This window comes from Antedon mediterranea, chromosome 3, assembly GCF_964355755.1.
Source record: "Antedon mediterranea chromosome 3, ecAntMedi1.1, whole genome shotgun sequence".
Lineage (NCBI taxonomy): Eukaryota > Metazoa > Echinodermata > Crinoidea > Comatulida > Antedonidae > Antedon > Antedon mediterranea.
Window position 1 is genome coordinate 5,882,079 of NC_092672.1, and position 25,793 is coordinate 5,907,871.

At 32.2% G+C, this 25,793-nt stretch overlaps 1 protein-coding gene across 1 annotated transcript in view; it reads right to left on the reverse strand.

The window, feature by feature from the left end:
- The window catches only part of LOC140043637 (uncharacterized), a 29,536-nt gene extending 5,414 nt beyond the window's left edge, over positions 1-24,122 (reverse strand). Inside the window, exons 1-3 of the mRNA XM_072088154.1 lie at positions 23,984-24,122; positions 2,921-4,086; positions 1,944-1,977 (exon numbers count right to left, since the gene is read on the reverse strand). Of these exons, the coding sequence (XP_071944255.1) occupies positions 1,944-1,977; positions 2,921-4,038 (1,152 nt within the window). The 5' untranslated portion in view covers positions 4,039-4,086; positions 23,984-24,122. The remainder of the gene's footprint in view (positions 1-1,943; positions 1,978-2,920; positions 4,087-23,983) is intronic.
- Positions 24,123-25,793: the final 1,671 nt, after the last annotated feature.

Consider the following 25,793-nt stretch of genomic DNA (forward strand, 5'->3'; position numbering starts at 1 on the left):
CATACGTCAGTAAATTACTAAATATGCGTCTGTTATGCGTCTGTTATTTACGCAACAAGGGCATTTTGTGAGTTCAAATTATTCTACTCCTTTTGGTGACCGATATAAAAAAATCCTTTTCAGTTTCAATGAATTTGTTTATTCTGCCCATGCCATCTAGAGTTACTACTGCAATAAGACGAAAATCTGGTCTGGTTTTTGGTCTTCCTCAGCCTCATACACCTGTTCTTGGCATCTATTCTCTTGTCGTTCTGGTGAGGTGGCCTATCCATTTTTACTTGTTGCCGGATGTGTCCTGAACCTTCATTTGGCTATCTAATCCACTTTTAGTTTTTTCTGTCCAATTACATCATTGTGTTTTTTGTTTCTTTTCTTATTTTGCTTTTTGGTTCAGAGTGATTCTGCTTCATAAAAAATATTTAATTTTTTTTTCTGAATTCATTACAAAACACTATTCTGTTTGCTATTTTTAACATTTTCCTAATTTTCTTGATACAAAGTTTCTAATGAATTTAATATTGTTTGGTGCCCTCTATAGGTGAGTATATATTTCTATGGAAAATTACGTTAATATTAAAATTGTGTTTTGTCTTCTCTCAAAATTATTATTACTAGAGGGTGAGCTCGCTTCGCTCGCTCCCCCTCTAGGAAGTGTAGACGATGGTTCTCGGAATGATAATGTTCTCCAAAATGCTTGACATTCGTAAAACTAAACTACTTTGTTTCACAGTGTTTTAGATGATTAATAACATTTTAAAGTATAGTTTTTATTGTTTGGTAGGGCCCTTTGAGGAGGCGGAGGTCATTTGAGGGAGGTGCTTATTCAAGGGATATATGTTAAATTTTTTAGTTCTAATAATATGGTAACATTTATAATCAAATGAAATCCTCTCATAGATATGAAAAGTGGTAAAAAAGAATAACAAATGCTTGGTAAATTGCAGATAACAGTGCGGTGAATTCTACTACAAATAGTATAATTGTGTTATTATAAATATGTGGATGGACGTTTATTAGATAGTTGGGTTGTGGGGGGGGGGGGGGGTTATTATTCAAAGTGATGTTTAATTGGAGAGGCGTTTATTCAAATGAATACCATCCTAATAATTATTAATACATTATTTAATTTAATCATCTTTTGAAACTAACTGCCGTGACAGAGTGGGCCCAAGAAAGAAGACATTACGGCTTGCAACATGGGCAGACATCTCGGTCCTAACGGGACACAGGAAGATAGCCTACAGTTATTCCTGCAAGCTTACTCAATAAAACTCAGCAATCGGGATTTCACTCGAAAAATGTCTTATCAAATCTCCCTATGTAATTTTATAATACTATTCCCCACAATATATTCTGATTCTTTATGGCGTATATTTAATTTGATCTTTATTAATTTGCAGTATAATTCCTATTATTTAACTACTGTACCTTCACACACGTGTGGTATGTTTTAAAATAAACAAAAAACTGAAATGGCTATGATTAATGGCCAATTTTTTTTTCGTCTTCCAAAGGGACACTGTATTGATTGATGGAAAGTGCCTGTTTCCAGTCACCTTTAGGGTCAAATCTATTATTTTAACTGCTCCCTTGTGTATAAAAGAGAGAAAATATTTGGTGAACTTATCTTAAACCCGGAAATTACTTTGACCGGGAAGAATTGAAATTGAGAGGAAAATCCAATGTTGAAATCATAAATGTTGTTAAAAAACTCTTTATAATATCTTCCTAAGATATAAATATGGAACAATAGCGTCGGCGTGCACACTAATGTTATCAAATCTACGTTTCGCGGTACATCTCGGATAGATAAGGTAGGTATCCAAGGCGGAGATTTGTAACGAAGTTTTTGCATTGTGCTCGCCTATGTCAGAATTAACCATAATTTATATATAGATAAATACGTCTTGGTGGTTTTAGTGTTCTTAAATTATTATAGTTACTTTAATAAATTTAATAGCAACATCTTTGACTTGTCTGCGAAGATTAAAAACCACAACCAAAAACACAAAGCAATTATAGAGGGCAGGAGACAGCAATTTGAATAGAACATTACCTTTACTAAAGCCTTGTCTTCACTATCAAACTTTATGTGATGTGCCCATATATTTACATGATCATGTCATACCGCTACCATATTTGGGCACATTACACTTTTTTTTTGTAAAACTAGTTTGATAGTATAGACAGAGCTTAAAACTCATAAAAGAAAGTATTGCTATTTACAGTATCACAGGATTTCGCTCATTTATTTCAATCCAAATAATTTATTTACAAAAACCATAATAAATTTGTACAGATTTAAAAAAAAAATGATAATAATTTACATTTATATATCTTAAGATTAATATTATTAAAAAATTAATTGTACATGATATGCTGGTATAAACAAATTTAAATTATAATTTTACATTTTAAGTTATTTTTAGTTAGTAAAACTACATTTGCTGTAAATAATAGAATTGCTTTATATAACATAGGTCAAAGTGGTATTATTTTAATGGTTTATAGTTCCAATGTCAACTTAATTAATGGTGTTTAAATTGATGTTTCTAGAGGCGTAATCTACTAAAGAGCTACCAACACAAATTCTACTGCTTCTTCAAGCCGGACTATTTACGCATGACAAACATTTGTAATAAAAATGCTATTTTGCTAAATGAAAATTGAGTGTTTATCAGAAATCTGATTTTAAAATTCTAGAGGATCTGATAATTTGGTTTAAAAATTATTAATTTATGATATTAATTATTATTTCTAAATTATTTATTTAAAAATAAGAGAGGAAAAGTATAGTACCCTAGAATATTGTCGAGTACAATATGCATAGCATTTCCATCAAATAAATCAAACGCCTTTATTTTAAATATTCCACGAGGATGGGAAGGAAGTTCGCTCCTTTTTAGGTTATATATTTCACATTTTGTTGGTTGTACTGTCCATTTTCGACACGTCGTGTTCATCCTCTCCAGGTCTCAACCAGTGGCGGCATTTGATAATTCTAATGTAAGCCAATCGGAAGCCACGATTTCGCCAAGCATAGATGAAAGGGTTAACGCTGGAATTAGTTAATGCGAGTATTGCGGTTATTTGTCGAAGTAGATCGGGTGCTTTGTAGTATTTGTCAAATACGGTTAGCAAAACGGATGGAGTCCAACATATAACAAATGTTAGAAGCACAATAAGTAACGTCTTCGCTACTTGCAAATCTCGTTTTTTCGGAAGCATCGTCATATTTGATGATTTATGACTTTTCATTCGAGAAAATGTTGATTTTTTTTCCTCAACGCAATTAATATTACTGTTCGATTCGCTGTTGGTGCTTGTAATGCGCTGTGTTCGACGAGAACTATCTTGCATACGCTTGTAAATGTTGCAGTAACAGTAAACAATAACGCACGTTGAAGCTACGAACATGATGACCATAGAGACAATTTGGTAAACGTATGATGCATGCGTGGCTGGATATCCGCATATCATAAGGTGTTCATTAAAACCGAAATCACCGACACCTGCAGATGGTAACACTATCGAAAGAAAGGATATTGCCCAAATTACCAAGCAATATATAATGGTACGATTGCTACTGAACACCATGGCGTACAATTTATTCTTCACGATACAATAATAACGGTTCACCGAAATTGCCAATAGATTTATAACCGAAGCTGCTAAACTCAAACAAGTTAACGCACCAATCGTTTTGCAGAATTCCGTGGACATTGGCCAACCACGATATATCAGAGATACGATGTAAAATGGTTCAATGATCACACACACAAGAATATCCGCAATCGCTAAGTTGATTAGGAAATAGTTTGTTGTGATGCGTAAGCTTTTCGTGCGGAAAATGGCAATAATTGTAAGAGTGTTACCCAATAATCCAACCATACTAATAATGATTAAGAGTATAACTTGTAAACAGATGGCAACTTGATATCCAGTGGACAACAACTCAAACGACATTCTGCTTGGCGCGACATCATCAGTACTAAAAGTGACATCATCATTAGGGACTGTAGTAGTAACCTCATCCATATTGCCGCTGTGTTGCTATTCAATAAGATGATCAAAAGTTCTTGGTATCTGTAAGAGAAAATGTAAATTTTATATCACTATAAATAAACTTACTTGAATAAAGAAACACCATAGGCAGCAATATATGATAAAGTACAACCTTGTCTGTGTTCTGATTACATATAGTTCGTTTCCCTCATGTATGGAAAATTAAATTATTGTACTGTATATACATAATGACGCTGAAAGTAATACTATGGATTGCATTAAGTAAAATTTAATCTGATTCAAAATACACTACACGAGGGGAATATAACACAGCCCATCTATTTAGGTGACACTACTTGTAATTGAATTGATGTTCTGGTTACCGCATTACTGACACTGCCGTTAATGTCTTGCCTATCAACACAACAGTACTTTACCTACTGTAGTTAACATATCTCATCTATAGGTGACACTACTTGTAATTGAATTGCTGTTGTGGTTACCGCATTCTGACATTGCCGTTAATGTCTTGCCTATCAACACTACTGTCAGTAATTTACTTACTGTAGTTAACTATCACAATTCATGAGATATCATGTCAAACATGATTTCACACCACTTAAGCAGGCCTGTTTATGACGCGCCGGACAAATTTACTTTGGAACTATAGGCGGATTCAATTTCAAGCTGTTTGTATTGTGAGTTAAAAAGATTGAGGTTTGAGGTAGTGGAACATATTTAAAAATGATGGTGCGATTACTTTTCAATAATAAACATAAATAATTGGTTCTTTTCATTCATGGGATGATGTCATAGGAAGGCAGTGTTTATTTTGATATTCACAACATGGTGATTAAGATATTTTTTGTGTCCTATAATGAAATATATGAGTTTACTGTCTAAATATCTTAGAATCTAAAATGTCACGTATGTCTGCAGAAATTTCAGTTCTAGTTTTTCTCGGAATCTTTCTTGCTTCTAGACGTGGAATTTACTATAAACAGTATCATCATGATGTAATGAAATAAAGACAATTAAACAATACAGTAGAATACTGTATTTCCACTTTGTTTCTATCAAAATAGGGGCTAGGTGGTGGGGACAGGTAAAATGAGGTGCTTACCTGTAACCTAACTGCATTCTAAATTTAAGGGGCTTGGCCAACTGGGCGCCCCCCCCCCCCCCTTCGGATCTGCATATGATTATATATTGTACTTGTGCTTGATAATGATTATTTGTTGGAATTTAACCAACTGAGCTCACCCCTATTGTAGAATGTACATGCTTGGTAAATGATATGTAAAATTTTCCCACAAATTATATTATTTTCGGAGTTAATGTGTGAGCATTTAGGTTAACTGAAGTTTTCACTCAATGCCTCTGTAAGTAAGAGTAAGGGAAATTTTGAATCAAAAAAAGCAACATATTAGTATGGACATCCAATCATTAACTAAAATTAAGATTAACAGCAGGGTTTTATGTCTCAAACTCTGTGAATGTTGTTACATTAACTTTGAACCAGAACAACAAATATTTTGGTATGAGAATCCAATCAGTAACTGTAAAATTAAGATATTAACAGCAGGATTTTATGTCTAAACTCTGTGAATTTTTACATTTTGAACCAGAAAAACAAACATTTTGGTATGATAATCCAATCAGTAACTGTAAAATTAAGATATTAACAGCGGGGTTTTATGTCTCAAACTCTGTGAATGTTGTACAATAACTTTGACCCAGAAACAACAAACACATTGGTATGAGAATCCAATCATTATTACTGAATTTAAGATATTAACAGCGACGTTTTATGTCTCAAACTCTGTGTGAATGTTGTACATTAATGGGCCAAAACATTCCTATAAAAGTGCATTACTAATATTGCCTCAAAATTCTTTTTGAGTAAAGAACATTCAGGCACTTTTAGGATTTAAGAAAAACATGAATTATAGCATAACGTTTGTGTATAATAATAATGTGGGCTGTATCCAAGGACAAAATTATGGGGCATTCATAAATAACACTAATATTTATAATAATATTTATTATAATATACTTATTTAATTTTACTGTACTATAAGAATTTATTTATTTATATTCAGAATTGACTAGATCCAGTATACAGTTTATAAGAATTTGTTACATGGTTGGCATCTAAATGACCTTAGATCTGTGTATTACCTAGTTTTGGTTGGGGGATAGGGGAAGGGACATGAGGCGTTAAGGATGTTAAATCTGTTTGTGCCCTTGTTTTCGGTTAGAAAAGAGGAGGGGCGCATGATAGGATCCTAGATCTGTGTATGTTTTGGTTGGGTAGTGGGGAAGAGTTATGAGGCATGGAGGGGATGTTTAATCTGTTTGTACCCTTGTTTTTGGTTGAGGGGTGGGGGGGGGGAGGTGCGTATGATAGGATTTTAGTTCTGTATATGACCTTGTTTGGTTGGGGGAGTGGGGAAGAGTTATGAGGCATGGAGGGGATGTTTAATCTGTGTATGTCTTGGTTGGGGAGTGTGGAAAAGGAATGAAAAAGATGTAAGATGTATGTGCCTTGGTTTGGGGAGGGGTGTGCATAAGATACACTTTTATAAATGTTGCATGAACACAATTGATTAGGAATGGAATTATGCCCAAAGGTGGATTTAAGAGGCAAATTGGAATAAGGAACTCATTACAGTATATATTTAATTAAGTTGCTCAGTTCCGGGATCTAAATTACCTTCATAATTTGCTTCACTTCTGTATCAACACGTTTGATCAAAGTAAAAAATATAACACTTTAATTTCATTACAATTAGTGGAAAAATCCAGCACTCTGGTCATGTTACAAGAGTTGTCAGAACAATATAGGTTATTTTTCAAGTAGTTCAGCTGCTATTTTCACTGACTTTTTCGAAATCACTTTTCCAACTTTTATTTCTTAAGTCCTTGATTGAGTCAAATGGTTAAGGCAGGGGCGCCATTTATCCAACAACACCGGCAAGGGTTCGAGGCCAACTCGCTCCTAGTTCTGGGGGTGGAAGAAGTCTTATCGGATAAGGACTATAAACCATAGGTCCAGTGTACATAGTTATAACCTGTGTGCATTTGAAAGAACCCAGTTCATTATTCGAAAAGAGTAGGTGGTTACCCCGGTGAACTGGTTTACAAAAAAGCCCATTTATCAGAGGGATTACTACCTATCTGATAGGAAAGTGATTAATTTACTATTGGTTATCCTTGGCCACATTGCCTAAAGACATAAACTTTAAAAAAAAAAAATTAATTAATTTAAAAAATAAATAAAATAAACGTATACGTATAAAATGTATAATATAGGTTATGTGATAAAACTCTTAGAAACTAGGAGTTTCTTTCAAAATTGTATTATATTAATCATTGAATTCATAAATTACTTTAAAAATTGTGTTTTATGTATTAGTATTTGTGTAGTTTTTTAACATTCTTTAATAAATAGCTAGATGGGAGGCAAGGCCTTTATTCCTTATTCTATGCTCATATCCACATCAAATTCACATGTATGTATTCAGGAATGTTATCTTAGCTATATTAGGTATTCCATTGGTATCTCTTACAAATGAAATTGCCAGTAGACTTTATGTATTTATGTAACAACACAACATACATGTTTAAGAGCTCTTTTCACATTGATTTTTCTTTAAATCATGTTTCTCACACATGTACACAGACGTGATAAAATATCTTATGTTAGAAGGTGCACACTAAATGCTATGTAGCGGCTATACCCGCTAGCGTGTGCGTAATACAGCTGTGTTTTCAGTTAGATTTTGCGATCTTTCAGGAAGCATAACATTGTATTATGTCCTTGAGTCAAACAATTTATCTTTATTTCTTTTACACCCACCTGAAAAGGATGTATTTTACATTTATTGTAGCCGACAGAAATTGTTTGAAATTTGGAATTCATGGTAGGTCATGTTTGCTTTCACTGTAAGTGTAACTTTCTCTTTTGGGTTTAAAATAAGAAGGAAGAGAAAATATTTTACATTTTATGTTAGAAAATATGAAAAAATACATACCGTACATAAATATACAATACAAAACAATGAAGCATCATACTTCATAATAAAATTTTGGAATTCATGGTAGGTCATGTTTGCTTTCACTGTAAGTGTAACTTTCTCTTTTGGGTTTAAAATAAGAAAGAAGAGAAAATATTATTTGAGTACCTCTAATAAAAATACACAGTAACATGTTAGGATAAAAGAACTAAAAATGTATACAATTGCTAAACTAAAAAAAAAGTATGTGAATAAAATGTACTTTATAAGCTAGATTAAAATATTAATGATACTAGCAACCAAAGTGGCAACATATTTAAAAGTAACTCGCATCACAACACTTAATTTCACCAGACAACAAAAAGTTGAAGAAAAAGCATAAGATTATAAATATGTTGTTTAGGTGGGAGATATAAACTTGCAAATGATAACGATAACACTGCAAAATAAATTTACATCAATCTTTTAATTAAGAGATCACGAGTTTAAACCCTACGCTGTCCAGTTGTCCTTGGTGAATACAATTTATCTACCTATCTGTCTACCTAGCAGGACATTATTCATACCGTTTCCTTGTAGATTTCCGACTGTATGTTTATTATTTGTTGCGGGAGCTAGTTACATATACATATTCCGACTCCAGATGTATAAACACTTACCACAAGTGGGAAGTTCTATCAAGCCATTCCACTGCAATCAAACACATGTTTTAAGAAACATGATCAAATTTATTGGACAATAAAATACATGACTCTAGTCTACAGTCTACAGCCGTGAATCCGCAATGTAGCAGCTTTATAAAAAAAAACTTTTTATATGCCAGAAATTACAGAACAGCCTTAAGTTATATAACGTGTCATCTTTTTTTTCTATTTCAATACAGTTTGATATAGGATTAATTTAAAGATATATTGCTGAAAAAATAATTTTAAAAAATTGTTTAACATGCCATTTAATTGGATTGGATACAAATTATTAAAGTTTGATGGAATTAATTTAAAGATATGTTGCTGAAAAAATATTTAGAAAAAATAATTGTTTAATATGCCATTTACTTGGATTGGATACAAATTATTAAAGTTTGATGGGATTAATTTAAAGATATATATTTCTAAAAAAAATAGTTTGAAAAAAAATTGTTTATGACATTTACTTGGATGGGATACAAATTTTTAAAGTTTGATGGAATTAATTTAAAGATATATTGCTGAAAAAATATTTAGAAAAAAAAATGTTTAATATGACATTTACTTGGATTGGATACAAATTATTAAAGTTTGATGGAATTAATTTAAAGATATGTTGCTGAAAAAATATTTAGAAAAAAAAAATGTTTAATATGACATTTACTTGGATTGGATAACAATTAATTAAAAAATATATTGCTGAAAAAATAATTAGAGAAAAAAATTGTTTAATACTGGCATTTAATCGGATTGGATAAAAATTATTTTCCAGAAAACCGTAATTGAAAAGAGAAAAAAAAGTCAATCAGAAACCCATTGTCTGAAAATCAAGGTGTTTTTAGTTTAATTTAAATATTTTATCTTTTTTATAACCAAAATTATTATTATTATTTTTTTTTTTTTTTAAGTGAAAACATTTTTACTCCAGATTAGTTTCTGTAGAAACCATCTAAACACTATGCTTCTCTCACTCTTTGTGACACCATTGGACACCATCTAAACACTATGCTTCTCTCACTCTTTGTGACACCATTGGACACCATCTAAACACTATGCTTCTCTGGGTCTGTTTCTGCTGAAAAAATCAAAATAATCAATTTTTTCCAGTCACCGCAAACCACAAAAATAATCGCGTTGCAATTGAAAATTGCTACGACTTTAATCGGTTTTTAAAATCACGTCATCATTCCCCCACACAGCGCAGTTCAAGTTATGAAAGGCCGATGAGAGTTGGTTTGTTTACATCCTATCGCTGCCTAAAACTCTCACATGTAGGATTAAAAATTCGAAATTACTCTTACGTAAAGCTATATTATTTCTAAAATAAACATCTAGGCCTACTACCGTACCACATACAACAGAATAATGATGTTATATTAATAAGGACACGTCGGCGAAAAAAGTTCGTTTCGCCGTTCGTTGGTTCTACCTTCGGCCTGCTAGGCTACCTATATGGGCTATATATTTCTACCGAAACAAGTCAACAGACAACAGGCCTAAAAAATGACATGTAAAACATCGTTAGCCTGGACTGGTGGTATGTAACAGGTGTACTTGTAACACAGAATCCTGGAGTCTCTCGGTATAATTCTCCCCCACAAAATAATAAAAATCAAATGTTTAACATTTGATTTTTATTCGGTCTACATCGCGATCGTGGTTTTGCTGATCGTCGTCGATATCGCGCAAATAAACAGCATGCTTTGTGACGTGAATAAGTTTGTCATACTCTAGAGGTCAAAGTGAGGTCAATAATCGCTATTTGTGTTGCAGCTCAAAACTGCTCCGCAATAATCGGTTAAAACAAGAAATAATCGATTAAAACACGCAATGGATTGAGTGTTTTTAATCGGTTATTTTTAATCGGTTATTTTATTTTGCGCCGTTTCTGCTGCCCAAAAATAATCGATTAAAAAAAATAAACGGTTAATAATCGATTATTTCTGCTCAGCAGAAACAGGCCCTCTCACTCTTTGTGACACCATTGGACACATTCCAGTAAAACAACTTAAACATCTCACGATTATTATTATTCATAGTCTGACTCTTAATTGAAAGATAGACACATTTCTGTTGTTTCTTGACATGGACACTGCAGGCATGTATATCACCTTAATTAGTTCAACAAAACAAGTTAATGTTTAACATTTGATTTTTATTCGGTCTACATCGCGATCGTGGTTTTGCTGATCGTCGTCGATATCGCGCAAATAAACAGCATGCTTTGTGACGTGAATAAGTTTGTCATACTCTAGAGGTCAAAGTGAGGTCAATAATCGCTATTTGTGTTGCAGCTCAAAACTGCTCCGCAATAATCGGTTAAAACAAGAAATAATCGATTAAAATACGCAATGGATTGAGTGTTTTTAATCGGTTATTTTTAATCGGTTATTTTATTTTGCGCCGTTTCTGCTGCCCAAAAATAATCGATTAAAAAAAATAAACGGTTAATAATCGATTATTTCTGCTCAGCAGAAACAGGCCCTCTCACTCTTTGTGACACCATTGGACACATTCCAGTAAAACAACTTAAACATCTCACGATTATTATTATTCATAGTCTGACTCTTAATTGAAAGATAGACACATTTCTGTTGTTTCTTGACATGGACACTGCAGGCATGTATATCACCTTAATTAGTTCAACAAAACAAGTTAATGTAATAGTCTAGGACAAAAATCTGAAATGCCAGATATCCTAATTAAACCCGTCTGATCACTCTAAGCCCTGTTGACACTTAATTTTTTACCTCGTATTGAAATGGCCGCCATTTTTATATAAAATGTGCATAAAATCAGATCTAAATTAGGTAGATACACAATCTTGGTGTCTAAACACATGTACTTCAGACACGAAATCCATTAGGCCTTGTTGACACTTCAGTTTTTGCCTCGTATTGAACTGGCGGCCATTTTTCAAAATGGCCGCTAATTGTATATAAAATGTCCGCCATTTCAATACGAGGCAAAAACTGAAGTGTCAACAAGGAAAACAGGCTTTAAGGGACACTTTGTTGGGCCCTAAGCTTAATAGGGATTCTAATGTGTTATACATTATACTCAGAACAAGAATAGGAGATTTACTTTAGAGGTCAAGGAGTAACGTCATAATTTGCAGATTTGTTTGATATCCATTTGCATCTTGATAAGCATCAGTATTCTGTAATTTACTTTGAATTTGATTCAATATTTTATCAGTTGCCGCCGTGGTAATTTACAATTACTGTTCTTACAAAATACTGTTGTATTAGGAATACTTGGCTATGTTAGATTGAATCAATTATCAACCAAATAATGTTCTATGCTATGAATAATGTATTGATGGTAAATATTAATACGTTAATAAATTCTGTCTCTTCCCAGGAGAACTAGTTGATGGATTCAATGGTAAGGGTGGAATATACTATAACGAAGCCCTTAGGAAAGGAACATTAAAATGAAATCAATTTAAGCTTCTGCGGCGTAGGTACTCATTATTGATTTACCTAATGACCTAATTTGTTTTAAAGGTATTGTCCCCTGAAAATAGGAAAATGTTCATAATGATTTTATTCTAATTTAAATTGCTAATGTTAACTAGTTAGCTAGTTATACAAATTGAGAATTGGCATAATAGTTAGTGCTTATTGTTTAAATCGTAAACACACATGAGAAATAAGTAAATGTCATAAATCAAGCGTAACTAAGTGACCATCAACTCATGAATAACTGTTCACATGTCTTGCTTAACTCTCTGACGCAAAGGTAGTATGTTACGTCATCATCTTGTTGTTGCTGCTGCTGCTTCCTGGTGTTAAAATCTAACCCTGGTTCAAACTTGGTGGTTTAGTGGTATGAATGCCCGTCTTGTGATCTGAGGGTAGTAGGTTCGAGTCGCACTTGAGAATGAATTGTGAATTTTTAGTACTGAGCATTCAGTACAACTAAATCACAGAGCATTCTGTACAAATAATGTAAGTCAGTATAGGACAAAACTAGTTTATTTTTCACATGTTGTTATCACTCAGATGCTGATTCATTTTTAATGAGTGTGAGAAAAACAAAATATGTTTGATGTTTGCTTCCAAAGAATTGTCATACTTTATTGTTTAATGAGTATTTTATGCATACAGATTGTCCCATATTTAGGAAAGTGATTAAATCTATAGTGTTATGTCCAAAATAGATAATAAAATTTGTAAAAATAAATGAATGCGCTATTAATTGACCAAATTGATCCTTATAGTGTGGTTTTGATCTAATTGCAGAAACTAATTTCCTAGGTCTCTCCAAAGCCTAACAAACCAGTGGTATAATTGGCATGAAATAGTACTTAAATCATTGGTTACACTACAGTACTATTAAATTTATTTATAGTTCAAAATAATATTACATTTATAACGGAAAACAAGAAAGCTCGATAATAATTTATAATAAAACAGTATTGTGTTTTATAATAAAACAGTATTGTGTTTTATAATAAAACAGTATTGTGTTTTATAATAAAACAGTATTGTGTTTTATAATAAAACAGTATTGTGTTTTATAATAAAACGTCAGTATTGTGTTTTATAATAAAACAGTATTGTGTTTTATAATAAAACAGTTCAATCAATCTCGCCTTAAACTTGTTTCTGTTAGACAGATATAATATTAAAGACACCTTCCCTACAATTTGTGACGTTTTGTAAAAATAATACATATATATTACTTTAAAAACATTAAACCAGGTCATTCCTTGTCTTAAATGTACGTTTTATGGTAAATTATGATAAAAAGTGAGAAACAATGCACTACCTAAGTAGCTCGGCGACTGACCTCTCGTGGACGGTCTTTAGGCCTAGCCTAGGTAGGCTTAGTTTTGTAGGCCTAGCTCGTAAACATCGGTAAGGTACGAACATTATACGCTAGCTATATACCCAGCCTGACGTCGTATAGTTGCTGCATTAATTGTCTTTCTATTTTTGCCAGACTCCGTCAGCCCACGAAATTCAGAAAAAAGAAGGTCGGCAAAAAATTGCCGACCTTAAATTCGCCAAGGTCGGCAGTCTCGGCAGTTCTAAAAATAGAAAATTCACCCCAAGGCCTAAACCTCTTGCTAACCTAAAGGCCTAGCTAGGCCTAGCCTCCCTAGCTATATGTTATGCAAAAAGAACTAGCAAAATTAACTAAAATATAAAAACCTAACACTAAAATCTACAAGATAAATTCTATTTGATAATTAATTGCTGAACATCATGGTTCTGGAGCTAGCCGTACACAGAGCATAGTTGCTTGCTTGGCATAATAGGGTATTCCCCTACACAGGTCTGTCGCGCACAGCGCTGTGCCCAGCCAGCTTGGTTGATAGGAGAAAGCATGCAGCTCACACACAAAATGATGTAATGGTTGAGTGAATTCAGGGATCATCTTAATTCCATGGTTTGTTAACTAAACACAACATGGTGGTGAATATGCCTGTTAAAATTTCAATGATACGATCCCTTAAAGTACCATGTTGTTGCTAGGAGGCTTGAAAGGAGGGATCTAGCCTAGTTTCTAGGTCGGCAATCTCTTGCCGTCCTCTGACAATTTAAGGTCGGCAATAAGGTCGGCAATTGCCGATTGCCGACGTGAAATTCGTGGGCTGCTCCGTTGATACAAATTGGGGAAAACCTAATATTTTCACTGAAAAGTTAGGAGTCTTCCATTTGTTTTGGCCTCACGATCGATCGAAAAGTGGGTGAATTATAGAAGAAAAACAGAAATATCAATCCGCACGCAATGCATTATTAGAATCAACTTATTTTTCACATTTTTAACCATTTAAAGACGAAAAAAGTTATCGCAATAGGACCATATAGTATTATTTTTACATTAAATATAGTTTGTGATCTTAAAATAGATCTAAAAAACGTAGGGAAGGTGTCTTTAACATTTAATTAAGTCTTTAAATTTAGTCTCAGTTCTTTTCTGTTTTTTAATACTCATACTTCTACCATCAATTAGAACCAGGTCAAAGAAAAATTGTGTGCAAGAGAAATATTTAAAGAGAGAAGTTTTCCGACGAGTAGTAATACTGAAAATTAATCAAATAAACGGTACAGATGAGAAAATATGCGAGAGTGAAAAAAGGGTTGGCTTAACTAATAGTGTGATTCAGAATTTCCAGTTACAAACTTTTCAATATCAAACACTTCATAACTAAATGCTATGAATGTGTTTGTATAAAAATAAATGGGTTGTGACTAAATTTGTAATAATTATTATAATAATCAAATAATTCAATTTATTTAGTCAAATGCATATGTTTAAAATTTGCATAACAAATGGTAAAAACATCACATGATGATTAATATCATACAATGTGTATAATATTGACATACTGTATACAGTATGCATCACAAAAAAAAGGATAAAATTACAAATGTAACCTTCAACATAAAACTATTTCTCACATACAGACAAATTTTGCTTAAGCTGTCCAACATTTTTCATTTTTATGTTATTATTATTTTTATTTATTTTTTTATTTATTCGACTTCTCACTAACTCAGTTAGTGAAGGATCTGGACCAACAGGTGGTAAACACCTCTAAAACGGTCCAGTCCCAATTTGCGCAGTGGCTGTGTGTGACAGTGGCTGTGTTTGTGTGGACTAGTACACTGGGGTAACCCCCTACTCGTCTCGAAAGATGTACTAGGTTCTTTAAAGTGCGCATGAGCTATGTGTACACTGGACCTACGGTTTATAGTCCTTATCCGAGAAGACTCGGAATCTATGAAATTGAATCTATGAGAAAAATCAAGATACCCAAAACCACATGGATAACAATTATAAAGGCTGACAAAAGAAAAAAAAAGTCTATATGTACACATTGGCCAATAGTCACTCTGATTGGAGTCTTGTTAAGTGTGTTATGTCTCAAGATGTTCAGCGTTTGTGATGAAAATATGTTGTATTGATATTTATGCTGGTCAAATAAAAACAACATATTATTTTATTAACAATTTTATAACCCTATGCAGTTGTTCATTACAAAACAACTGATTATTTCTGTGTCCATTAGGTACATAGATTGAGTTGACATTGTCAATGATTAAAAAACAAATTAATACTTTATTTCTTTTTGTGGTATTAAATTAAACTTATTATTCCACATACATATTTCAATAATTACTGTAAATTAATAGTGAATTTTAATATGTATCAAGTTAAATCGTTTTACCCATCAATAGTGATTTAATTCTTTTGTAATTATATTTTGATTGTCAAGACTCTTTTCACTAATGTCAATTTATGAGTCCCAGAAGAGTGTCCTCAATTTAATCAAATTACATCACTGCATTTAAAATGAAATATGTTTATATCTTGTAACATAATGGTAACAAGAATGTTGAGCGTTAAAAGAGTTGTTAAACAATTGGACATTAACATACAATGAACTAACAATGGCAACAATAGCAGCGGTCAACGTACGATGATACTCACTCTTGAGCAGTCTTTCCTAGTAAAATAATTTTATAATTGTAATTAAGTTAATAGTTTAATTTTAAACAATTGACAAAAAGTAATTTTTGCTCATTAAAAAATTACATTTGCAAAAAAACACAAAAAAACAATTTTATATTCTGGTTTTTGCTGAAAAGTACTATTTTTATATCAGCTAATTTTTAGGAACCTTCATGTCTTTATTACAATTACATTTCATGACATAAACATTTGTTTGTTTTCTTACGAGAGTTGCACAAACAAAAAATATTAAATTTCAAATATTTTATGTTTTACAGTACCTACAGTACTTCCGCTTAAATCTGTATTATTATGATCACATTTATGATATTCAATATGTGTTATGTCTTTCATATTCAAAATGTTATAGGGAAGTAATGTATCTTTGTATATGTTTTGATTATTAGTATTTCGTACATAAAATTATCAAAAAATCTAGTCAAGTTAACTATGTTAAGTTTACAGTACAATTTTGTATTTTTGAATTACTGTATCTCCATTTCTATGTAAATTTGATTAATTAGGCTCCATGTATGATCTTCCCACAGGACATCACGTCGGTAATTACAAGGCATATCTGGTCAATTATCACAGCCGCTATAAAAAATCTTTTTTTTAATGTGCTAGGTAAATTGACTAAATGTGTCCAAGTACCCACTTAAAATTCCCAATGGAGTAAAGGTGCAAAGCCCCCTTCAGCCACTGTCATAGTGCATCCTACATTTAATGATACAGAATCCTATGTTCTATGTTCTTATTCTCGGAATGTACTTCAGTTGTTGGTCAGACTGAGCCCAGCCCTTCCTGTACAAACTATAAACTTAACCAACTTCCAATAAAGGGACTATATAAAATATTCTTTATGCAATATCCAGTGGCGTAAAGCACAGGGCAAAGGCCTCTGGTTTAGCACTGCTAACGGGACCTCCAACACACTAGAGTTGCATTTTTACTGCTCATGCTCTGGGGCCCCTTGAGTTCTGGGGCCTGTGGGTTTGACCAGTGAGCACTCATAGCCGTTTACGCCACTAGCAATATCCAATCTTCAGTATCAATTTTGTTTAAATTTAAAAAAGAAGATATTAATAATTACACTATGTTATTACAATTGTGTTTTACCCATAGTACTAAAAGTTGATCAGAAATAAATTAAATTTGGTTGCCTCCATGAAAGAGCAAGTTTGTGTTTTCACTACATACAATGTGTAGTCAATATATTGTAGCCGTTTGCAGCTTTTTACAAAATTGTTTAAATGATGCGTATGGATAGCTATAGTTTCTATGCCAAGGTTAAAAACTATAATGTGGATTGAGGAATGAGTTTGTTTTTGTTAAAATTAAGATAAGTATTCTCTGAACTGATATTAGATTTTTACTGTTTCTTGGAAAGTTGACATTCATAATGTCAACTGTATAAATGTCATTACAACCTTTTTGTAAAAAAACAAACAAAAACATACTAACAACACAATGTATTCGATAGTAGGCCTAAAACGATGTAAACAATATATTTATGACTTTAATAATATAATGTTTAATTTCTTGTAAAATTATTAAAATTTTTTCCAGTAATTAATGAGTATTACAGTGACTACAAAACATTTAAATCGATTTTTAGTATTTGTTCCTTACAGTTACAATAAATAGAAAAAACAATCTGCAATTGTTTTGAATTAATCAATGCTTGTTTTTTTCTATAAATACTACAAGATTGTCTCTTCACTCCACACTTTCTCTTTCCCTCTTGTTATTGTTCTTCGTCTTCTCTCCTTGCTTCATTCTTTTCTCTCCTTACTCCATTCTCTTTCACTCCTGTCTCATTTACTTTTTTTTCCTTCCTCTTTTTCTTCTCTTTATTCTCCTCCTTTCATTCTCATTCTGTCATCTCTCCCACCCAACCCCCACTTACCTTTCAGTGAGTGTACCATGTACTTAACTTGTGATTTCTGTCAATATGTCAGCATAGCCATTACCACTGCTAATGTGCCTCAGTTAAGCTAATGCGAAGTCTATGATGCTGCTTACTGAACTGTGAAAGGTTTCGTTTGTGCCCTGAATATATTTTTATGGCTTATCTGTTATTTCTATTCACAGTCTGGATAATTCTTAATTTAGGATGGACATTGGGGAGTGGGTACGTCAGTCATGTGTAAACTTGATTCATCTTACACTTGCATGTGAGCAACATTACTTATGTTCACCTGTGTGTGTGTGAAATATGACTTATGTTCGCGTGTGTGTGAAACATATGACTTATTTTCACCTGGGTGTGAAACATGACTTATGTTCACCTGTGTGTGCAACATGACTTACGTTCACCTGTGTGTGCAGGCTGACTTGCATTCAACTGTGTGTGAAACATGACCTATGTTCAAATGTGTGCAACATGACTTTATGTTCACCTGTGTTATGTTCACCTGTGTGTGCAACACGATTTTATATACATCTGTGTCCAGCATGACTTTGCACCTGTGTACAGCATGACTTATGTTCACCTGTGTGTGAAACATGACTTATGTTCACCTGTGTGCAGCATGACTTTTCACCTGTGTGCAACATTACTATGTGCACAACTTGTGTGCAACATGACTTGTGTGCACCTGTGTGCAACATGACTTTATTTTCACATGTGTGCAACATGACTTATGTGCACCTACGTGCAACATGAATTGATTGAGCCCCATTTAACCCAAATAAAAGTCACTTCAGTATTTTTCATGTACTGACTAATTAATTTTACTGTGATATTATAATACTGTGTATGCAAGTTATATGACCTGGAAATTCTCACTACCACACACACTTAAATAATTAAACTTATTTCAAGGTAAATTCTGCCATTAATTGATCATTATATCCTACCTTGGGATTGTAAAATCATTTCGTTGATCTACAATAATTTGAAATTTTACAATGGCCGTTTTCGATATCAATTTCATTGTTGACAAATAAATTGCATTGGTGTAGGTAATTTAAATTATGAATAGGTCATCAAGTAGCTGAATCGGAATCAGAGAATTTCTGAATTTCAATTAAACTTTAATAGTATTTTAATCTGACCGCTAGAAATGAAATGCTTTAATAAATAAATATAATAATAAATAACAATTACTGATGTCGAACAAAAATCGTTGTGAGGAAACTCAGACCCCAAAAAACATGTCTTCTTAAGTGCACTACTGATACGCCAATCTAGATGCCTTAAGCCTGTTTTCCTGTCGACGTTATTCGATGCTATCGTCGTTGATCGTTAACACTTCAACGACGATCTTTTGAAAACGATCAAGTTGAAATGATAACGATAGCGAGTACCTTTTCCTGTAAATCGTAAACATTTCAATGTTTACGTAGAAGATAGCCGATTATCGTTAACGATAGCGTCGACTGACGTCGACAGGGAAAGCAGGCTTTATCTAGATAGCCATTCAGCTACATTAGAACAGCATTTTTTGGGCTAAAAATGTGTTTTTTAGACCAATTTCCTTGAGACAGCTAAATAATAATAATAATATCCTGGATTATAAAGCGCTTAATGTACACAAAGGAAACATACTTCCATAATGCAGCTAGTAATCAATGTATCTTGGACCTTACCAGGTACCCATTTGTACCTCTGGGTGGAGAGAGGGGCAAACGTAAAATAATGTGTGTTTCCCAAGGATGCAAGCAATGCGATGAGCGTTGGATTCAAACTCATGATATCACAATAAATAGTCCATGACACTGCGCCAAATGGCCTTAATGTTGCATTCGGTAATCATCAGCTATTTTTTAACTAGATGGTATAACTGCTAGTTTCTTATTTGTAACTTTTGGCATCTTGTAGAATATCATAAAAACCGTGCCTAAATATAGGCCAGTGTAATCCTTTACGTAAATGCCTACTTCACATTTAGTAGAATTCATGTTCAAGATGTTTGATTTATGTATGTTTTTCTTGAAATACAGTAATTAAATTATGTTTTAATCTAATCCATTTTAAATAGATTAATAACATAACTTTGCTTCCAGTTAATTAAATAATCCTATAAAATTTGAATAATTCATATTAAATAAAAACATGTCCTGGCCTATTTTGTTTTGAGATGGAATTATACCGACTATCATAAAAACTACCGGCCAATTCAGAAATTTAAATTTATATCACAAACATTTTGTACATATTATTATTATTTAACAATAGTGATATCACTATTTCACCTTCAGTGAAACTTTCCTATTCTTGATAAATAATTGTAATATTAACCAATTCCAGTCACTAAAGGTTGACCTTCTTTAGTCAATTACCAATTGAGGTCATCAACAAGGAATTATTAAACATTACACTTTAAAACTATATAAAAAATCTGTCTATATCATAATCAGCGCTTTACATGAACATTACATGAAAAAATGAAAAAAATATATGTTTAAAAGAAAAAAATAAAATAAACTGAAGTATGAATGTTTGCTTAATTCTAAAATATAGATAAAAGAATAAGGGCCAATTTACACGTACGAGTGGTAGCGGTTAGCGGAAAACTGCGTAGCTTGTGTAGAGTTTGTATCTATCCTAAGCGGTACCGACCCATCATAGATTCTATATTTTTACAACTCGTCTGTGTAAATTGGCTTTAAAATTTTGTTAGGCGTTGATATGAGAATTTCAAAATAGTTACAAATTTTTAGAAATAAGAATAAACAACTCCAAATAAAGTAATACTGTAGAAACCTCCTTTGGGACATCTCTATTTAGGTGGCACTTTCTTGAGAATTGACAGAAGAGCTGTTTATATTTTATCCACTTTTCAGCAGAAACCCTATTAAGGGTACACTGTGTGTTAGTACCTGAATATGTCCCTAATATTAAGAGTTCTAATGAGGAGGAATGAATGGTGAATTGCGAAGTACACGCTTTTATATCTATTTGATATTGATTGAATTTTTGTCCACATCTTGTTTGGTCTTTTTTTATTGTTAAAAATTTCACCCCTAAAAATAGTTGTGGGCGATATGGATAACCATCTACCGAACAGTACAATTCTATTATACCACATTGTGGTATCCGGTACTTGTTCACGTCTAGAACATCCTGTATATTGCCATTACGTTTTGTTGAGTAGTTTACTTAAACCCTATAGGAAGTATTACAACAACTTAGTGCATTCTTTAAGTTAGAAAACTCTTGTTAGAAGGAGAGTAGGAGTTAAATAATCCCACAGAGGCTTAATAAAGCCATTATTTCTTGAAATCATCAATTGTTTTATTATGCAGTATTTTACTTATTAGTTTCACCCTCAGGAACTGTTTTGTAAAATTATTTTGTGTATCACTATATTTTGGCTATACTTCAATTATGGAAGAAGATTTGTTATACCATTGAGGAAAAATAAATTTAAGTAAATGTATTTTTTCTTCCATAGTAATAATTTGCTTTCAAGGCATACAAATGCTTAAATAAAAGCCGTCTACACTATCAAACTTTATGCGACAAAGAATGTGATTCGCCCATATATGGACAGGATGATGTCATATCACTACCATGTTTGGGCACATCACCTTTTTTGTTAAACTAGTTCGAAAATTGACAATGTAAAACATAGCTTTATATAGGAGTAAATTAAGTAAAAGTACAGTAGCTAAATATGAAATAAAGTAAAATACTTTTAATGTGACATTTTGAAAACAGTCCATTTTGTTTGTTTGTATGAAACTCGTTTTGTAATTTGTTGATTACCAACAAGAAAAGTAGAACACGTTGAATTATTAAATTGTTTTCACCTTTTCTTACTCAATACCAAATTGTTCTTAGGGCCTATTTCTATTTTAAAATATGAATCGTGAAATATCGGAATGGTGTCTAGTGGGGTTTAGGTTTTTACCAACCCCGAAACCAGTTCAAGAAATACCGAGATGGTGTCTGGCGAGGGGATAGTTTCACCATGTAGTTTAAGTTCTAATTATTTTTTATTAGCCAAAATATGTTTACAAATTACAATAAATTTACTTGACTTGACTTGAATCAAAATTTATTGGACATGTTGAAACGTTTTTTTTTTGTGCTGAGATTGGCAAGAAAATATCGTAACAAAACGGATTTAAATGCGTGCTTCCCTTCTCAATAGTCCCTGACCTGTAATAACACCTGTATTAGCGTTCCTCCTTGTATTTTCCTATATCACTTTACATGGATTAACTTTATTAATACTATTTGGTTCACCACTAATCAAAATTACATCAATACAGTTTAAATGAATATTGTGTGGTTTTGGTGATAGACATTTGCATATTTTTATTCATTCATTCAGTTTTTCATTCATTCATTAATTCGTTCATTCATTAATTTGTTCATTCATTCATTTATTTGTTCATTCATTCATTCCATTATTCATTCGTTTGTTCATTCATTCGTTCCATCATTCATTCTTTCTTTCCATCATTCATTCTTTCCATCATTCATTCATTCTATCATTCCTTTATTCATTCAATCTTTCATTCATTCGCTCCATCATTCGTTTGTTCATTCATTCGTTCCATCATTCATTCATTCTTTCTTTCCATCATTCATTCGTTCCATCATTCATTCATTCGTTCCATCATTCGTTTGTTCATTCATTCGTTCCATCATTCATTCTTTCTTTCCATCATTCATTCGTTCCATCATTCATTCTTTCTTTCCATCATTCATTCGTTCTATCATTCATTCATTCTATCATTCCTTTATTCATTCAATCTTTCATTCATTCGTTCCATCATTCATTTGTTCATTTAATCATTCATTCGTTCCATCATTCATTCTTTCTTTCCATCATTCTTTCTTTCCATCATTCATTCATTCTATCATTCCTTTATTCATTCAATCTTTCATTCATTCGTTCCATCATTCATTTGTTCATTTAATCATTCATTCGTTCCATCATTCATTCTTTCTTTCCATCATTCATTCATTCCATCATTCATTCATTCATTCTATCATTCATTCATTCATTCGTTCTATCATTCATTCATTCTATCATTCATTCATTCATTCATATATTAATTTATTCATACATTCATTGATTCCTTCATTTATTCTTTTTTTTGTTCAGGTAAAGGTATAATATGAATAACAAAAAAAAACAAAAGCAAAATATTATTACTAGATACCTTTTGGTACCATAACAGTCAGATTTACTAACAATTAATTAAATGCTGTGGATTACTCAACAAACACTATTTATTGAAAGGTACAAATTAATATCAGAATGTTACATTTTTCATATGTTGGATTTCACAACATTTACCCTCACAGACAGTGATTTTGTTTTGTCATGCAAATATTTGGAAGAAATTATAAATTTAATCCCATTCAATTCATTCAAATAAAATTGGCCTAGATTAATATGTAAAAGTATGAAAACCAAGATTCATGTAGCCATGGGAACCTCTGAAGTAGGATGTTACATTGTAATAAATCAAAGCAATTGTACTTTAAGTACCTACTATATTTTTTTCTAAAATAGTTGAAGAAATTTCAATTTTAAAGGAAATTGACTTGCAATGAATCACTACTGTGTACAGAAATGTGGATAAAATACATGTTAGGGTGACTCCAAAAAAAGTATGGAGACGGATGTGGTTGGCGACCAAACTAAACTATTAGTACGACAGTATAACACCCAGTGAATTATATGACCACATCAAAGTGTAATTAAAAAAGATTATCTTTTAGGATCTTTTGTTCTCAGGAAAAAAAAGTGTATTTGTATGTCAATCATTATGTCCAATAAATTTTTAAAATAATGAATCAATAACCATTTCTAAACCTAAATGTTGTTTACTTACCTGTTTATTATCTCCAAGACTATTTACACCACTTAATTCAAATGAAGATATCCACAGTTAAATGTAGTTAGTATCCACAGAGTTACCCAACTTGATCAACAGTTGGTGTTAGATTAATAAATGATTTGACAGAAAGAATGCGGCAAGAGTGAAGTGCATTGATGCGTATCAACGAGCTTCTAATATTGTGTTTGAGGAAGGAAATAAAGTTTTAGAAACCACCACACCTGGTTTAAGTATATAGGTAATTTAGTAATGCTACTTACAATCAGATACCAGGATATTTATGATAATAAACATTCCGTAGTATAATTACAGACACTAATATAATATTGTATTACTATTGGTTTTTATGATAGGCCAAGACACAACAATAATTTTTGTTAATTGTTCTCCAAAAAATTACTGAGATGGGAGGGTTGATTTTAGTTCTTGTCATGGATTCACTCAATACATGCCAACATTTTACATTTGGATGATTCTATGAGGTTGGGTAATAATGAGTTTTAGTGGGGTTTAGTACAAAGCATTCAGTTTATTTTATTTTTAAATGTTTAAAAATTTTTGTGACAGTCTTAATATATGTTAACAATACTACTGTTTGTATATGAAAAAAAAATTGAAAAAATGTAAATCTTTTGACTTTATTGTTGACAAAATGTGTGGTGTCATCAATTGGTTTTTATGATAGGCCAAGACATGATTTTATTTATGATTTTTATTAATAGTTCTCAGAGATTACTGAGATAGGAGAGTTGATTTAGTTCTAGTCATGGATTCACTCAATACATGCCAACATTTTGTTGTTTTTTTTAATAGTTTTTCAAGTCATGCAACTAAAGAATTTCAAAATTACTGACTTACTTTGTACACAACTAAAGCTCTATCTACTAAACTAGTTTGACAAAAAAGTGTGTTGTGCTCAAATATGGTAGCGATATGCCTAAATATGGAAGTGATATGACATCATCATGTCTATATATGGGCACACCACATTTTTTTGTCATAAAGTTTGGTAGTGTGGACAGAGCTTAAGTAACATATTCCTGACAAAGGATAAATTACTGCTACAATTTAAGAGACAAAGATATCGTTAAAGGCGAAAAGTATTTGTAACTTGTCACTAATAGATAATGTGACTTGTCACTAATAGATATTGTGACTTGATAATCTATTAATTGGAATCCATTAAGAAATTGACGTTTGTATTTTCACAATTGGATACTATAAATAATTCTTTTATTTTAAGATTTTTTTTTATCATTATAGTCTTGTTGTAAGGCTTCACACTATACGTTATATTGTATATTAATATCAGTGCCTTCATCATTAACTACATTTGATCTGCCCCAGCTTAGGGGTGGTTCAAATGTAGTTTAAAACCTTCTTGGTACAATTTCAGTCATATTGATATCTGTCTATAGATGCGTGCAAAAATGTTTATAGTGCACCAACATAGAAAAATGAAAATTTATAAAGCGGTAATATCCTACGCCCTTATTGTATCCAATCTGCACGTCCACGGAACAATAAAAATTTAATTTTGAACTAGATTTGAACAATTTGTAATAACATGCTGCTCCTTTAAGTATTCTTTTATATCGTAGCAGCCATGCCCAGGCACCTGTTCAACAGGGACTGTGTGGACTACACTGGGAAATTCCCTAAATTTCTACTCAAACTTTCTTAGCACTTTCCGTTGCTGCACCTCTAAGCAAGATGCAAATAATAATAATGATTTATATTGTGGTGATATCATACTAGCAGTAACCCGTGCTCCACACGGTCTTTTTATGCCTTAGTATGTGGT